Source organism: Salvia splendens, chromosome 6 (assembly GCF_004379255.2).
Source record: "Salvia splendens isolate huo1 chromosome 6, SspV2, whole genome shotgun sequence".
Taxonomy (NCBI): domain Eukaryota; kingdom Viridiplantae; phylum Streptophyta; class Magnoliopsida; order Lamiales; family Lamiaceae; genus Salvia; species Salvia splendens.
In genome coordinates, this window is record NC_056037.1 from 14,760,988 (window position 1) to 14,776,783 (window position 15,796).

At 43.1% G+C, this 15,796-nt stretch overlaps 1 protein-coding gene and 1 pseudogene across 1 annotated transcript; both read left to right on the forward strand.

Annotated features, from left to right (window-relative positions):
* Nucleotides 1-802: 802 nt before the first annotated feature.
* Nucleotides 803-4,662, forward strand: LOC121806485 (two-component response regulator ARR12-like). The gene is made up of 6 exons (XM_042206543.1): nucleotides 803-1,435; nucleotides 2,062-2,214; nucleotides 2,345-2,734; nucleotides 2,838-2,914; nucleotides 3,174-4,265; nucleotides 4,387-4,662. The coding sequence occupies exons 1-6, from the start codon at nucleotides 1,309-1,311 to the stop codon at nucleotides 4,444-4,446; spliced, it is 1,899 nt and encodes a 632-aa protein (XP_042062477.1). The 5' UTR covers nucleotides 803-1,308; the 3' UTR covers nucleotides 4,447-4,662.
* A 7,433-nt stretch (nucleotides 4,663-12,095) lies between these two features.
* On the forward strand, nucleotides 12,096-15,540 carry LOC121806766 (annotated as a pseudogene).
* Nucleotides 15,541-15,796: the final 256 nt, after the last annotated feature.

The following is a 15,796-nucleotide window of genomic DNA, read 5'->3' on the forward strand; positions in this document are numbered from 1 at the left end:
TTTTGGAATATAGTCGTAGAAGATACTTATTAATTTTCAGGCGTTTTAAAGATGATTAAGTTATTGGAAAGTTCCAAATCATAGATTGTCACAATGTATACTATCAAACAAGACTTTATTGTCTCCCTTTCACCATTATGGCCATATGCTAGCGATATTTATTTAGTGATAAGAAAATCCCAATATTCATATATATGTTAGAGATTTTGTACCTTCATGTGTATGAAATCCAATTAGTAGAAACAATATTAGTGAGTCTTGATTCATACCCCTCCAGGCTCCAACTAGAATATTTATAAAGATGAAGAGAAGAAGATAGCGACTGAATTCGGTTATATAGATTTCATTCATAGTAGTAACCTTTTCCTTTTCAAAATACGGAAATTTTGCAATGCTCAAAGTTGCAAATGATTTCCCCAAAAGGAAAAATGAGAATATCATTAGCATTCAAGTAAAGATTCTGCTTGACTTGATATAACCACCGTAATTTATGATGAATTACATAAAAAAAACCTCAACCAAATGCCATATCAATGTCATAAATTTAGGGACAGGCAAGGAACTCCCATAAATACATCATTACCGTAGAAAACCTTAAAATTTCCAAAAACAGCAAACTTCCCCTAATTTAAATATCAAAAAAACACGTGCAAAATTTATTGGTCGATGCAAATCCAACGGCCAAGATCCCCAATTTAACTACGATCTACTGAAGTGATGGTAGGCATGATCAACACCCGATTAAATCCAAAAAGTCTTCCACTCCACCACCAAATAAAAATTGCGTGCTAGAGAGAGAGAGAGAGAGGTAGAAAAAGTTGAAAGCAGCAGATTAGATTATAAAACAAAGCTCCATTATTCACATACACCGCACACAATCATCTGTATCGATATTCTATAAAATATTCACACCCTTTCTCACAAATCACTGCTGAGAGAGGGAGATACGATTTGGTGTTTGTGTTGGGTTGAAAGCAATCACAGTGCACTGGCCATCTCCATCATTGTCCACTCCTACAGCTATTATCTACTTCAATTAACCCCCTCTTTCCCTCTCTCTCCCTCTCTCTCTTTCTACACACGCACACGCTCTTACTTGTGTTTCTGTTTCTGATCTCTCCCTATCGTACCATCTTCTTCGGTCAATGCTTCAATATTGGATACCAAAAGAAGCTCTTTTTTGCATCTGGGTTTTTTGTGGGAGTTTTAAAGATTTGATTTTTAGCCTCTGGTTTCAGTGTTAGTTGGATTTTTGACGACTTGGGTTCTTGAAATAGTCTGTGGATTGAATATTTGAGTTGTGAAAAAATGGTTGTGGAAGGAATTAGAGGGGATGCTGAGAATTTTCCGGTTGGGATGCGTGTTCTTGCTGTTGATGATGACCCAACTTGCTTGAAGTTATTGGAGACTTTGCTCAGAAAATGCCACTACAATGGTTTGGTTTTCCTCTTCAAAATTTAGATTTTTGAGTTTAATTTTCTTGATTGGCTAAAGATATGCGCTTTAAATTGTTTTCTTTTCTTAGGAACTGTTATTCAATTCAATTAATGTTGAGTTATGTTTTTTTTTCTTGATAAGCATGTTGTGAACTTTTTGCTCGGATAATAGATTTTCAATTATGTGACCAATTTGCTCCAGTTGGATATCCAATGATATATTTTCCATAGGTAGACAAAAGAAATAAAATGATTTGTAGTATCATCTAACTATTGTGCCTTTTTATTCTGTTAAGGTGATTTGTCAGGGACTATATATTGTGACTCTCATATACTCATAAACCAGCTATCTTTTTCCTTAATTTATCACTACATACTCATAAACCAGCTATCTTTTTCCTTAATTTATCACTACATAGGAAATAGAAAAATTGCTGCTTTATAGAATCTGAAAGATTTTAGTGTACAGTTTGGTTTATCTTGTTTAAAAAAATTCACGTCTGATAATTTTATTTTCTAAGTGAATCCAGGATTTGAATCATTTGGTTCATGTGAACTGCTTTTATAAATTTTTTGAACTTCTGAATCCACTGTTTTCATGAAAGACATTTATTGTTTTCCACAGTCACTACAACGAACCAAGCAAGGGTTGCGTTGAAGATGATTAGGGAAAAGAAAGACAGATTCGACTTGGTGATTAGTGATGTGCACATGCCTGACATGGATGGCTTTAAGCTTCTGGAGCTTGTTGGTCTTGAAATGGATCTACCTGTTATCAGTAAGTTCACCAGGACAAACTAATCCACACGCTAAATCTTTAATGGTTTCCCGGTTGTATAAATTTACTCTTTCAAGAATTTGTTGCGTACACTGTCGTTTGATCTGCTATTGATGCTATTCTGGTGCAGTGCTGTCAGCGAACAGTGATCCCAAGCTTGTAATGAAAGGGGTTACTCATGGTGCTTGCGACTATTTGGTGAAACCTATTCGGATTGAAGAGCTGAGGAACATTTGGCAGCATGTAATAAGGAGAAAAAAGGTTGATTCTAAGAACCAGAATAGATCGAGTAATCAAACCAAAGCTCATCCGGCAAGTGGAGAAGGTCATGGGTCTCCCTTGGCAGGAAATACTGACCAGAATGGAAAATTTAATAGAAAGAGGAAGGAAGATGACGATGAGACTGAAGATAACGATAATGAATATGAAGACAATGGTACACAGAAGAAACCCCGGGTTGTCTGGACTATCGAGCTTCACAGGAAGTTTGTGCAAGCAGTTAATCAGTTGGGAATTGAAAGTGAGATCTTCTAACTCATTACCTTTTGATATCCATACAAGTTTTTTGTTTTGATATTGTACTTTCTAATGTCCAATTTCTTTTTATTATGTTTCTCATGCAGAGGCCGTTCCTAAGAGAATTCTGGACATGATGAACGTCGAAGGCCTTACCCGGGAGAATGTGGCGAGCCATCTCCAGGCAATAATCCTTCTCGACCTATGTTTTTTCCATTTCCTGTGAAAATCAACTATGTGAATAAGACTTCAATGATATAACTCAAAGCATGTCGTTAACAGACCTAATGTAATAGCTTCCTATTCAAGACCATTCATTTGCTCTACATGTAGCATTTTGGAGTTTCGAGAAATTATGAGCATTGATGGATGCAAAGAAAATTATCTTCTTTTTTAATAGTAATTCTTGCAATTTTTCTTACTCTTTTTGGGCTGCCCTGCAGAAGTATAGGCTTTACCTGAAAAGAATTAGTACGGTTGCAACCCAGCAAGCAAACATGGCTGCTGCACTTGGGGTTAAGGATTCCGGTTTCATGCATATGGGCTCATTGGATGGGTTTGGAGATTTTCGGACTTTTAGTGGAACAAGACTAGGTAATGTTGCATTATCATCTTACCCGGGTGTCATGCTTGGTCGACTAAACAGTCCTGGTAATGTGAATATGCGCAACCTTACTCCATCCTCTCTAGTTCAGCCGACTCTAGCTCAAAACTTGAGCAGCTCCATCAATTCACTTGGGAAAATGAATCTTGTCCTTCCAACTTCCAATCAAACTCCAAGTTTGTTTCAAGGAATTCAGCCGTCTCTGGAAATGGATCAGTTGCAACACAATAAGGGCACTGCAAATTTTACTAGTATCAACAACTCCAGAATTTTCAGAACTGGCAGTGCTGGAGCAGCTCTAGGCAGCTCGAACAGCTTGTTTAATAGTCCCATGAGTAATCCACTGTTGCTGCATGGAAACACACAACAACCTCTTAGTGGTGGCCGGTTTGGTAATCAGTCGGCTCCCTTTACCTCAGAATCCTTCAACAATGGTGTTTCTGATCCCACCAATGAGAACTGGCAGAATAGAGTCGATGCATCTAAAATCCACCCAAACACCCTGCTCTCTGCTGAGCCTTTTCACAGCCAGTTGCCTCTTAACGGTTTGAGAGATAATAACTCTTCAAACGGAACTTATTTACAGAACAACCCAATCGATCTTTCTTCTGGCTTGGCCTTACCACCTTTCGAAGATTCAAGAGAAATGCAGTGCCAGGTAGGGCCGATGGGCGATGTGCAGAATATGGCCCAAAGTTGGTCAGAACAAAGACAGGGTAGCGGAATCGTGAACCAGAAGATGGATATGTATACTGGTGGGAGATCGAGTAGTGGTGGTTCGGCCCTTGTGCAGCAGAATGGAAAACTTGTGACAGAATCCATACCAAGGTCTAACGAGGACTTCCTCTTCGAGCAACCAAAGTTACCATCAGGATTGGCTCCTCAAGGTTATGATTCGCTGGACGAACTGGTGAATGCTATGATCAAGCGGGTAGACAATCATTCGACTCTATCTTGAAAATTTTGCTTAATATTTTTTAATCACATTTACTATTATATATGTACTATATGTTATTAACATATGCTCCGTATCATGTTTTGTCGATTTGTAGGAACAAGATGAAAATGGTGAGTTTGCGTTTGAGAATTACTCGTTTGGAGCAGGTATGTAGCACGCGAGCCTTCTTCATCAAGTGCCAGCGTGAAATAGAAGCTTTCCACTCAAGACTATCTATATTTACAATTACTATCGTTTCTCTTGTCCATTTTAGCAAGCTTGATTTTAGCCCTTCTGTCATAGTTTTCCTCTTGTTAAGTCCCCAGTTATATTAAGCATTGAGAAACTTGGATTTTCTTGAGTTTAGAATTTATGAATAAATGTTCCACCACTGACCAAATGCATTCAGAATTTTGTTTGTTATAGACATTTCAATAATTTTTTTCAATACCTTATCTCACTTTACTAATTTTTGCGAAGTATTAAAATATTGATAATGAACGGCTTAAAAGTTAAAAATATTTAACCGTGAATAGATGAAGCAATTAATTGATAATGTTTTGATTAATTAAAATAATTATTAGAAGTAAACAATTCCAGTAAGAGCATCTCCAATGGCGGCGTCGGCACCGGCACGTCGATTTTTTGCGGACGCCGGTGCTGACGCCGAACCATTGTGAGCGGGGTCGTCGAAATCGGCGTCAAAATCGGCGTGCCCACGCCGATTCTTGGGCTGTTGCCGATTCTCAGGCAGATCCTCACGGCGCCATTGTGGGCCCCGGATCGGCGTCAGACCGGGGTCAGATTTTTAATTTTTTTTTAAATTTTCCGAAACACTATATATACGCGCTTTGGACGTCATTTTCATTCGCACCGCTTGTTTTAACGAGTACTCTCTCTATCTTAATTTCTGTACAAGATCAACAACGAGAAATGGAGAACAACTACGAAGGTACTCCAGTGACGACCGGGTCTCAGACTCCCCCGACTCCCGGGGGAGTGTCTCAGACTCCCCCGGCTCCCGTGGTAGGTGGTTGGCCTCCTATGACCGGGTACTACAACATGTACCCATGGCAGCAGATGATGCCACCGATGGCCGCCGGGGGAAGTGTGCCGGCTTGGCAGGGGGTACCGCCGATGCAAGCCCCTATGCAGATGATGCCGGGGTGGGCACCCGGGATGCAACCGCCGCAGGGGACGCCCTGTTTGGAAAACGTCTATCGGGCGTCTTTTGATTTTTCCACCGGTTCTTCGCACACATCGACCCCAACGGATGCACAGTACACGCAGTATCAGACCTTCTCCTTAGAGGAGTTGGGTTTTGATATTAACGAGGTTCCGGAAACTCCCATTCAAAGCCGGGGAGTAGGGCGGGGTCGGAGCGCCCCTAAGAAGAAGGGCAAGGCCAAGAAGGTCGGCGAGTCGCCGCAGCCGGATGAGGATAGCCGGGTCCGGAGGAAGTGGACGGACGCGGAGAACGTTGCGCTGGCCAAGGCGTGGGTGAGTGTATGCAATGATCCTCTCGTTTCGAACAACCAGAGGATTGTCAACTTGTGGGCCAAGATAGCCGCAGCCTACAGGGCATTTTGCCCTGAAGGGAGACCGCGCACCGGGGAGGAGTGCAGGATGTGCTGGGACCGCATCAGGTCTGGCGTCTCTCGATTTTCGGGTTTGTACGCCAACGTCCTCCGCATGCAGACCAGTGGCCAAACAGAGGAAGACTGCATGAGGATTGCGGAGAGAGCCTACCCCGATCCGCAGGGGAAGTACTTTGAGTTCACCTACTGGAACTGCTACCTTGTGCTCAACGAGTCGGAGAAGTTCTGGGCAGGTGTCGATGCTGGCTGGCCGAAGAAGCAGAAACTGAACTATACCGGTGAGTATAGCGGCAGCAGCGGTGGTTCCCACGACCTCTCCGAGACGGCCCAGGAGGTCCCGACCCCTCGTTCGTTCGGTCGCCGACCTCGCCCGGTTGGCCAAAGGCGGGCGCAACGGGATGCGAGGGGGGCACCCCGAGTTCCCAGGAGGTCCAGTCGGAATCCCCCCTCGGCAGGTCCACCGAGGAGCTCAAATTCTTCGCGCGTCAACAAACGCGCGCTCAAATGGTGAAGACGTTAGCCGACTTCCGGACGGCGGTGGACCCCGAGGAGAAGGCTTATCTTCGCGTATTGCTCCGGAGCATGCGTGAAGAATTGGAGGGGTTTCAGAGGGATACCAGCGGGAGTAGCCGCGGCGTTGGTGGCGACGGAGGCGGCGGCGACGACGACGAAGGGCTGGGCGACGACGGCGGCGAGGAGTGATTTTTTATGTAATTTTTTTATTGTACTTTTTATTTTTTGTACTTTTTAATAAATTAATGTACTTTTTAAAATTTTAATAGTATTATTCAATTTTTCCATATTTGTCTCGTAAATTAAATTCCGTATGTTGCTACGATTGTAAATTAAATTATATAATTGTTATTAGTGATGTGGATAGGCTATGGGAAGGCTATGTGAGGGCTATTGAATGTCTAGTTGCATGTCCAGATGATGTGGCATGATGATTTTAGTGCTGATGATGTGGCAGTGGAAAGGCTATGTGAGGGCTACTGGATGTCCTTCCCCATTAGGCCATCCACAATAGGAATAGCCCAGCAATAGCCCAGCCATAGCCTAGCCACTGCCACATCATCAGCACTAAAAATCCTCCTGCCACATCATAAATAGCCCAGCCATAGCCTAGCCACATCATAAATATCCCAGCCACATCAATAGCCACATCACTAATAACAATTATATAAAATGAAATAATTAACAATCACACAATATACGGAATTTAATTTACGAGACATATACGGGAAACATTAATAATACTATTAAAAATTTAAAAAGTACAATAATTTAAAAATATTACAATAAATAAAAAAAGTACAATAATTTTTAAAAAGTACAATAATTCACTCCTCGTCGCCGTCGTCGTCTCCTCCGTCGCTGTCGCCACCATCGCTTCCGCCTCCGTCGCCGCTGCCTCTACTCCCGGCAGCTTCCCTCCGTGCCGCCTCCAAATCCTCCTGCATGCTCAGGAGCAATGTTTGAAGCAAGCTCTTCTCCACGGGGTCCACCGCCGCCCGCCATTCGGCCATTGTCTTGACCATCTGAGCGCGCGTTTGTTGACGCGCGAAGAATTTGAGATCCGTTGTGGATTGGCCAAGGGGGGATGCCGACTGGACCTCCTGTGAACCCCCGGCGACCCCCATCGCCTCCCGTTGAGCCCGCCTGTGCCCAACCGGGCGAGTACGGCGAGCAAACGAACGAGGGGTCGGGACCTCCTGGGCCGTCTCAGGGAGGTCGTGGGAACCACCGCTACTGCCGCTGAAATCACCGGAATAGTTCAGCCGTTGCTTCTTCGACCAGCCAGAGTCGACACCTACTCGGAACTTCTCGGAGTCGTTCAGCACAAGATAGCAGTTCCAGTAGGTGAAGTCCTTGTACACCCCCTTCAGGGGGAAGACTTTCTCCGCTATCCTCCTGCAGTCGTCCTCAGTTTGCCCACTGCTCATCATGCAGAGGGCGTTGGTGTACAAGCCAGAAAATCGGGAGACTGCAACCCTGATTCGGTCCCACGCCTTCTGGCAATCCTCCCCATTGCGTGGACTCCCCTCCGGGCAAAACCTCTGGTAGGCTGCTGCTATCTTGCCCCACAAGTTGACGATCCTCTGGTTGTTCGAAACGAGAGGATCGTTGCAAACACTCACCCACGCCTTGGACAGCGCGACGTTCTCCGCGTCCGTCCACCTCCTCTGTACCGCATTGTCGTCCTCACCCGGCTGCGAGGACTCGCCGACCCTTTTCCCCTTGCCTTTCTTCTTTGGGGCGCCCCGACCCCGCCCTGCGCCCCCCGTTTGAACGGGAGTATCCGGAATACTGGAAAGATCTATCCCCAAGTCATCGAAGGAGAAAGTGTCAAACTGGGTCGGAGGCGCTGCCTCCGTTGGCGTCGATGTGTGCGACGAACCAGTCGAAAAATCAACACTGGGGCGATAGACGTCCCCCGGCGTCCCCTGCGTCGCCGGTACCCCCCCGGGCATCATCTGCATTCCGGGTGCCCACCCCGGCATCTGGACACTGGGTGCCCACCCCGACATCGCCGGAAACGCCCCCGGCGGACTCCCCCCCGCTGGTATCCCGGGCATCATCTGCTGCCACAGGTTCATGTTGTAGTATGGGTGCATCTGACTCGGGTGCATCTGACTCCATCCACCTCCCACGGGGATTGGGGGAGTTTGAGATCCGCTACTCCCTGAAGTAGGCTCGTTGTTGAGATCCATTTACCGTTGTTGATCTTGTACAGAAATTTAGATAGAGAGAGTACTCGTTAATACAAGTGGTGCGAATGAAAATGACAGGCAAGTCGGGTATATATAGTGTTTCGGAATAAAAATAAATAAAAATAAAAATTCGCGCTAGGCGGTGCGCTAGGCGATCCGGACGCTGCAATAGCGCCTAACGGATCGCCTAGCGCACCGCCTAGCGCCGCGGAACCGCCGAGCGCTAGGCGGTATTTTGTCGCGAAATCCGCTAGGCGGTTGCAATAGATCGCCTAGCGCCGGCGCTCGGCTAGGCGGTGCGCTAGGCGCTATTGTGGATGCTCTTAGAGCATTCTCAACGGTGAGCAACAGCTCTCCGTCCGTCCTTGCCGCTGGCAAGGACGAGCTCCGCCACCATTGCGCTCTTGCCGCTGGCAGGGCGCTGCTCTATGCATAGAGCATGTCCGTGCCAGCGGCAAGAGCACGAGGCTTCGACGTGGCATGCTCTGATTGGCCAGTTGATTTATCATTTTTTATTATTTTTTTTAAAAATTTGAAAAAATCTGAAAAATTCAAAATTAATAAAAAAAAATATTTTCCCACTTCCTAATAAAATATATCCATTTTTTCCACACTTTTAATTTATTTTTTTTCATTATTTTTACCCCAAAATTCATACTTTCATCTATAAATACTCTCATTTCAAACACAAAAAAATGACACTATACCAAACAACTCTCTCAATCTCAAATTTTAGGAGTTTAATTATGTAATTTTTTATTTTTAGGAGTTTAATTATGTAATTTTTAATTTTTAGTATTTTAATTATGTAATTTTTAATTTTTAGGATTTTAATTATGTCTTTTTTATTTTATTTGTATTTTGTAATATTTATTGTGATTTTTTAATGAATTTTAGTATTATGGAAATGTTTATGTTTAATTGAATATTAAATTAATTGTGCTCGTCCTTGCGGAAGAGCACAGTTGTGGGTGTTGTGCTCTTGCCAGAGAGCAGACATGAATAGTACCGTCCGGGCCCATAACCGTGCCGCTGGCAAGAGCACGGTTGTGGATGCTCTTAGAGATAGTCTAATATACCAAATATACAAATAGTCAAATATGGTACGACCAATTAACCCCAGTTTTATTCGTCTTTGAGTTTCCCAAAAAGAATCCAACCCCTTCGACCTACTACGACACATAGGAATGTCGTTAATTATTCATACATCATTCAGCATAATTCTACCAAAATCAAATCATGGGTAGTAGAATGTTATTTTAATTCCAGAAATTATATAATTTTATCTTTTGTTATGTCTATCAAAATTTAGTTTATTTATAATTTTCATGGATTTTAAAAATCAAACTGATAAATAAATTGATCAAACAAACCAAACCATACAATGCAGAGGTTTGCCACTCCAGTTTTTAAAAATTGGCATGATTAAAATTTAAATGTAAAATATTAGGAGTATATAAGTAGAAACGATATGGATGAATGTAGAGGTAAGGCCATCCACAACGCTGTTCCTATACCGTTCCTAAACCGTTCCTTAAACCACTATTTGAGGGCCCCACTGTACTTTTTTACTCCATTCCTTAACTAAGGAACGGAACCTGCAACCCTCGTTCCTTAACCGTTCCTTAACCGTTCCTTAAATTACTATTCATTCACTTTCATTTTTTTTTAATTTCAACTCAATTCAATTAAAAAAACAAACACATTTTATTAAAAAACACACAACATTAAAACAAAGTTACAACTTAAACTTAAAAAAATAAAAAGCACACAATTAAAATCATAAAAAAATAAAAGTACACAATTTTAATAATTTCATCCGCCAAAGTTTGCCCAAATGTGCTCAATTAGATCATGTTGGAGTTGGGTGTGGGCGCTAGAGTCGCGTGTCCTTGCACGAATAGATAACCGTTCTTGTATAGACGGATGCGCTCCACTTCGAGGCGGACTACTTGCGGTTGAGCTTCCGGGGGATTCGGGGTCGAACCAATTTCCCGCCTCGGGTCCTTCGTCTTGGACAATCATGTTGTGCAAGATTATGCACGTATACATGATGTCGACCATGTTCTCCATGAACCACGTACGAGCCGGGGCTTTGATGATGTTGAAGCGCGCTTGGAGAACCCCGAACGCCCTCTCCACATCCTTGCGAGCAGCCTCCTGCTTCTGCGCAAAAAGAGCCTGCTTTGGGTTCGCAGACCCACTGCACGTCTTCACGAAGGTAGGCCACTTCGGGTAGATGCCATCGGCGAGATAGTACCCCATTTTATAAAGCCGATTGTTGGCGACGAAGTTGATGGCCGGCGCTTTACCATCCAAAACTTCGGTCAAGAGGTCGGACTGGTTGAGCACGTTTACGTCGTTGTTCGACCCGGGGACCCCGAAGTACGCGTGCCAGATCCAAAGGCGGTAGTCGGCAACGGCCTCGAGTATAAGGTTGGGTGGGTACCTTTGTGGCCGCTCGTGTAGGACCCCTTCCACGCCACCGGGCAATTCTTCCATTGCCAGTGCATGCAATCGACGCTGCCGAGCATCCCTGGGAATCCGTGCACTGTTTCGTGAAGGTCGAGAAGGAACTGACAATCGGCCGTGCTTGGCCTCCGGAGAAATTCGTCGGTGAAGGCTGCCCGGACGCCTTTGCAGAATTTGAGCAAGCACATTCGCCCAGTGCTATCTCCGATGTGGAGGTATTCGTCGAACATGTCGGCCGTTTGTCCAGTCGCAAGCTGGCGGATTGCTGCAGTACATTTCTGCAGCGTCGTGTGGCTGGGACGTCCGACCGCGTCGAACCCTTCCTGGAAGAACTCTTCCCGGGCTGCCAAAGTATTCGCGATGTGGAGAAATAACGGTTTCCCCATGCGGAAACGGCGACGGAAGTACGTATCTCCCCAAACCGGGTTATCGCAGAAGTAGTCGCGTACTAACCTTGCGGCGGCTTCCTCCCGGTTACGATGGATGTACGTACGGGAGCGACGTTGGGGCGGAGCGGCTTCTTCCGCCTCCCGTCGTCGATCTTCTTCAAGTGATTGTTCCAATATTTGACGCATTTGTACATAAGGATCCATTAGTTTGATTAAATTTGGGAGAAGGAAAATAGAGTTGATTTGAGATGAAAATTGGGGTGGAAATAGAGAGAAATAGATGTGTGTTTGTGATTGAAATGAGTATGAAATAGGAGTATTTATAGAGTAAATAAATAAATAATTAAAAAAAAAACCAAACGGCTATAAAATTAACCGTCTCATTACCGTTAATAAAAAAAATTTTTATTTTTTTTTTATTAAATTCGAAATTTTTTTTAAAAAAAATGAATTATTGCGTCATCGGGACGAAGCCCACTCGCGGGGCAGCGAGTGGGCTTCACGCGTCGAATGGGAGTCCGCCACGTCGCCTCGGCGCGTGGCGGAACGTTTCGTTCCGCGTTCCGGAGGAACGAAACGCGGCACGGCATGGGAACGGTGGCGGCACGGAATGGCGACGGAACGCTCGCTGCAACGCGTGCCGCCGCGAAACCGTTCCTCCGGAACGGCATAGGAACGGCGACGGCACCGCGTTCAGATCCATCATCAGCACGTACCCATTTCAAACCGGAAAAATGTGGTTTCTCGCCTTCTTTAACGATTAACGCAGAGATTGAATTTTGAAAATTCTCCTTGTTTGTCGCACAGAGAGAGAATATGGTGAAGATCACGGCGCTGATGGTACTGAAATGCATCCCGGAGGGTGCGGATCCGGTGATTTGGTGAACGCCACGGATCTAAGCAGCTTCGGATTTTTCCCAGCGTTAAGGAGTTCATTCTTTTTGTCGGTCGGACCGTAGCTAAACGCCAATCGGTGCAGCATGAAGGTTCGTCTCATCCGATTCTTTCACCTTTTCTCATCAATTGGTTGGCTTGATTATTTTTTGGTTTGGGTAGTCTAGGGATTGTGCGGATTTCGGTGATATGAGGTGCTTTGTGTGTTGTGTTTCGATTTATATCTTTTAGGGCTTTGGTGTGTATTATTTCCGCTGGTTTTATTATTGGTTTTTGTCCGAATTGTGAATTTTGTTCTTTTTTCTATCTGTTCCTCTAATAGGAGTAACTTTTAAGAGTTGCTCTGCTGTTGTAAAATATTAGCTTCGATGATGACTCGTTGATCTATTTCATATTTGGAAAGGTTAGGAAGATAGAATTTTTGGTTTATCTCCCTTGAAATTGAGATTCCAAATATAAATAGAGGGGGAGAGGGAGAAGGAATTTGAGGCAAGTGACATGTTAACTGTTGTTGATATAGGGGAGGGGTGATCTGGAAAGAATTTCCGGAGATGGATCTCTTTATGTATTGGGGATTGTGCTTTGGCTACTTTATGTTTTTTGCCTATGTTTATTTTTCATTACTGATAAATTAGTTTGATGAATATGCAGTGTGCATAACATTTAGTTGCTTGTTTGTTCAACTGAAAGGTGGTCTATGTATACTTAATAGCCAAGAAAATATAACATCTTTGTTGGTTGTTATTTATCAGAGTACAAGGTTCATTCCTATAATCGAAATGGCTTGTGTATATTGGGGTTCATGGATGATCATTATCCTGTCCGAAGTGCATTTTCACTGCTCAACCAGTTATGCAGGCTCTACTTAGCTCATGCTATAGTGAAATGTTTTGAAATTTCATGGCAAAAGACCTTTTGAGTAGTTTGAAGTCGAATGAACTTTTGATAATTTGGCAGGTCTAAAGAACTTTGGCGATTCATGGAAAACTGCTCAAGCTGATAACAGCCAACAATGGCCTTATCTTAGTGAGGCACTTGCCAAATTTCAGGTGTGCTAGTCTTTGATGGAAATAAACAGTGTTAAATTTTTCGCAGTGAGCATTGTTACTTTTTCTCTCTATGTATTGTACTGTACTAGTTTACTAATATACTACCCTGTAACTGTTCAGGATCCTGCTGAGGCTGACAAGCAGTTACGAATCCAGCGGGAGTTGGATGAAACTAAAATTATTCTTGTAAGTAATCTTTTTTAACTTTTTATTTTGAGTTACAACTCACACACAACACACTCATGCTCACTAAGTAAATCGAACCACACACTCACTAGTTGGAGGGGAAGTGTCTTACCAACCGAGTTGTGCTTCTTCATCAATCACTTTTAAGTTTATTAACTTTTCAAAATTCTTACTATGTGCGTATGTTTTTTCTTTCACTTGATTTGTTAACTATGCTCCACATCATTCATATTCCACATTTCGTGTGTTATATTGACTCTTAGATTGTATGTGGTTACTGAAAATCTGTGTGGGGAGTACATTGCACGGGCTACCCTAGCATGTGACTAAAAGAATTGCTGTAAACAATGTGCTTAGAATTTACGTGATGCTAGATGCTGTTGAATTACTTGTGCATCGAAGTTAATACACTAATCCCATTGCAATATATTCGTCACCTGGTCCTTTCTTTTAACCTTGTTATAATTATATAATTGTATTTGGCTTTTGTCTCAGCACAAAACTATTGACAGTGTGCTAGAACGAGGTGAGAAGCCTGATAGCTTGGTAGAGAAGAGTTCAGATCTCAGTGCAGCTTCTCAGGTTTGTTTCTTGTTGGATCGTCTCATATTTCCCTGACATAACTTGAATTAGGAACCATAAACCTATTATGTTTGTTCTATGTTTCAACACAATCATACTGAGCACCCTCTCATCCTTATATGATTTCTTTATAAATGTTATAATAAGATGAAAAAAGTAGAGACATTTGTCTTTCAGGTTGACCAAAATCGATATCTATAGAATATACTTCTATTTTATTAATGAATGATTGCACGATCTATCACTGTATCCTGGCTGTACTGATGGCAATGGGGAGGTCCGGGAAGGGATTGGGTTGCCCCACGATCCCCCAGCCAAAGAAATATGTGCGCCAACTTGTCAGCTCCTGTCTGTCTCTGCCCTGCCATGATAACCCATCATGTCTAGCCTGCCCCACCCCTGGTTTATCGTGTCCTTTAGTTTTTCAAATATTTTAAATATGGTTCTTCCTTGCATGCCAAATTCAAGTTTGATTACAGAACTTGCAGATGTGCTTTTACAAGAATGCAGTAAACAAATATAATTAGAAATCAAGAAATAAATTTGCCTGCATTGATGGTTGGGCCTTTTGTAACAGTAGTTCATACCCATCTAGGGACCTATCTGACTGGGTTGACACTTGTGACCTGCTGCCTCTAGTTGGGCCTTTTCTCAGGGTTTTGTTTTTAATATGCCCTTATTGCCATCCCTACCTGGCTCTTTGGTCTCAAATGAAATTTAAAATTCTATTGGTTGCACTGTGTCAAATCTCGAATGAGTTTAGCAGTGGTTGAATTGTTTCCAAGATGGTTTCATCATGGTTACTGGTGATGAACAGAAAGCATGATACTGTTTAAAAGCCCAAATGAAATTAAGCTCATTTTGCTCCTCTGGCTTTAATTTTGCAGCAGTTATAAATTTCAGTCTAACTTAATTAGTCAACTGAGTCTTTTTTTTTCCAAAATTTGGATTTTGTAATCAGTTGAGTTATATACATGCTGTAGATGTTTAAGTAGAACTGACAATTGTGGGTTTCCTTCATGATATGCTTAATTTAGTTAGAAGTTCATTTCTTCTACTAATTATTGATCACTGCAGTTGATTCCTGAGTGCTTGTCTGATCATTCTGATGTAACTTCTTCTGGGATTTTCTGAAACAGATGTTTTACAAGCAGGCGAAGAAGACCAATCAATGCTGTACTGTATTGTAAATGCTCATAAAGCTAAATTGTGTTGATGAATTGATGAATGTGAAGTTTGGCAGTGTTTATATACTTGTGTAGTGTTGTGAGGTTGAAATCTTTTTTTGTTGTTCCTCCTATTTCTCTGTTACCACATTGGGAAAGGTTGCATCATGTTGGCAGATTGGCAGTGGTTATATTACATTGCGACACTGGTGTTCTTTTTTATAGCTCTAATCAGCGTACTTATGTTGATTTATTTACATTCTATGTATGTGAGAGCTAATAGATGAAAGTTACACCACTTTGGGCCTGAATAGTGTTGTCAAATGGGCAGGCGCAGTTTGGCTGAGTTCTGCCATGGGCCAGGGCCAGGCCCAGGCCCAGACCCAGGCCCAGACCCAGACCCAGACCCAGACCCAGACCCAGACCTACCATGCTGTCTCATATCTCCTTCATTCACTTTCATATGGTGCTGATGTGA

Bases quoted from the DNA above. Each gene is read 5' to 3' on its own strand.
- LOC121806485 (XM_042206543.1), top strand. From the start codon at position 1,309: ATGGTTGTGGAAGGAATTAGAGGGGATGCTGAGAATTTTCCGGTTGGG. The intron at 2,215-2,344 runs GTAAGTTCACCA...ATTCTGGTGCAG, and splicing joins AATGGATCTACCTGTTATCA to TGCTGTCAGCGAACAGTGAT. The intron at 4,266-4,386 runs GTAGACAATCAT...GTCGATTTGTAG, and splicing joins TGAATGCTATGATCAAGCGG to GAACAAGATGAAAATGGTGA.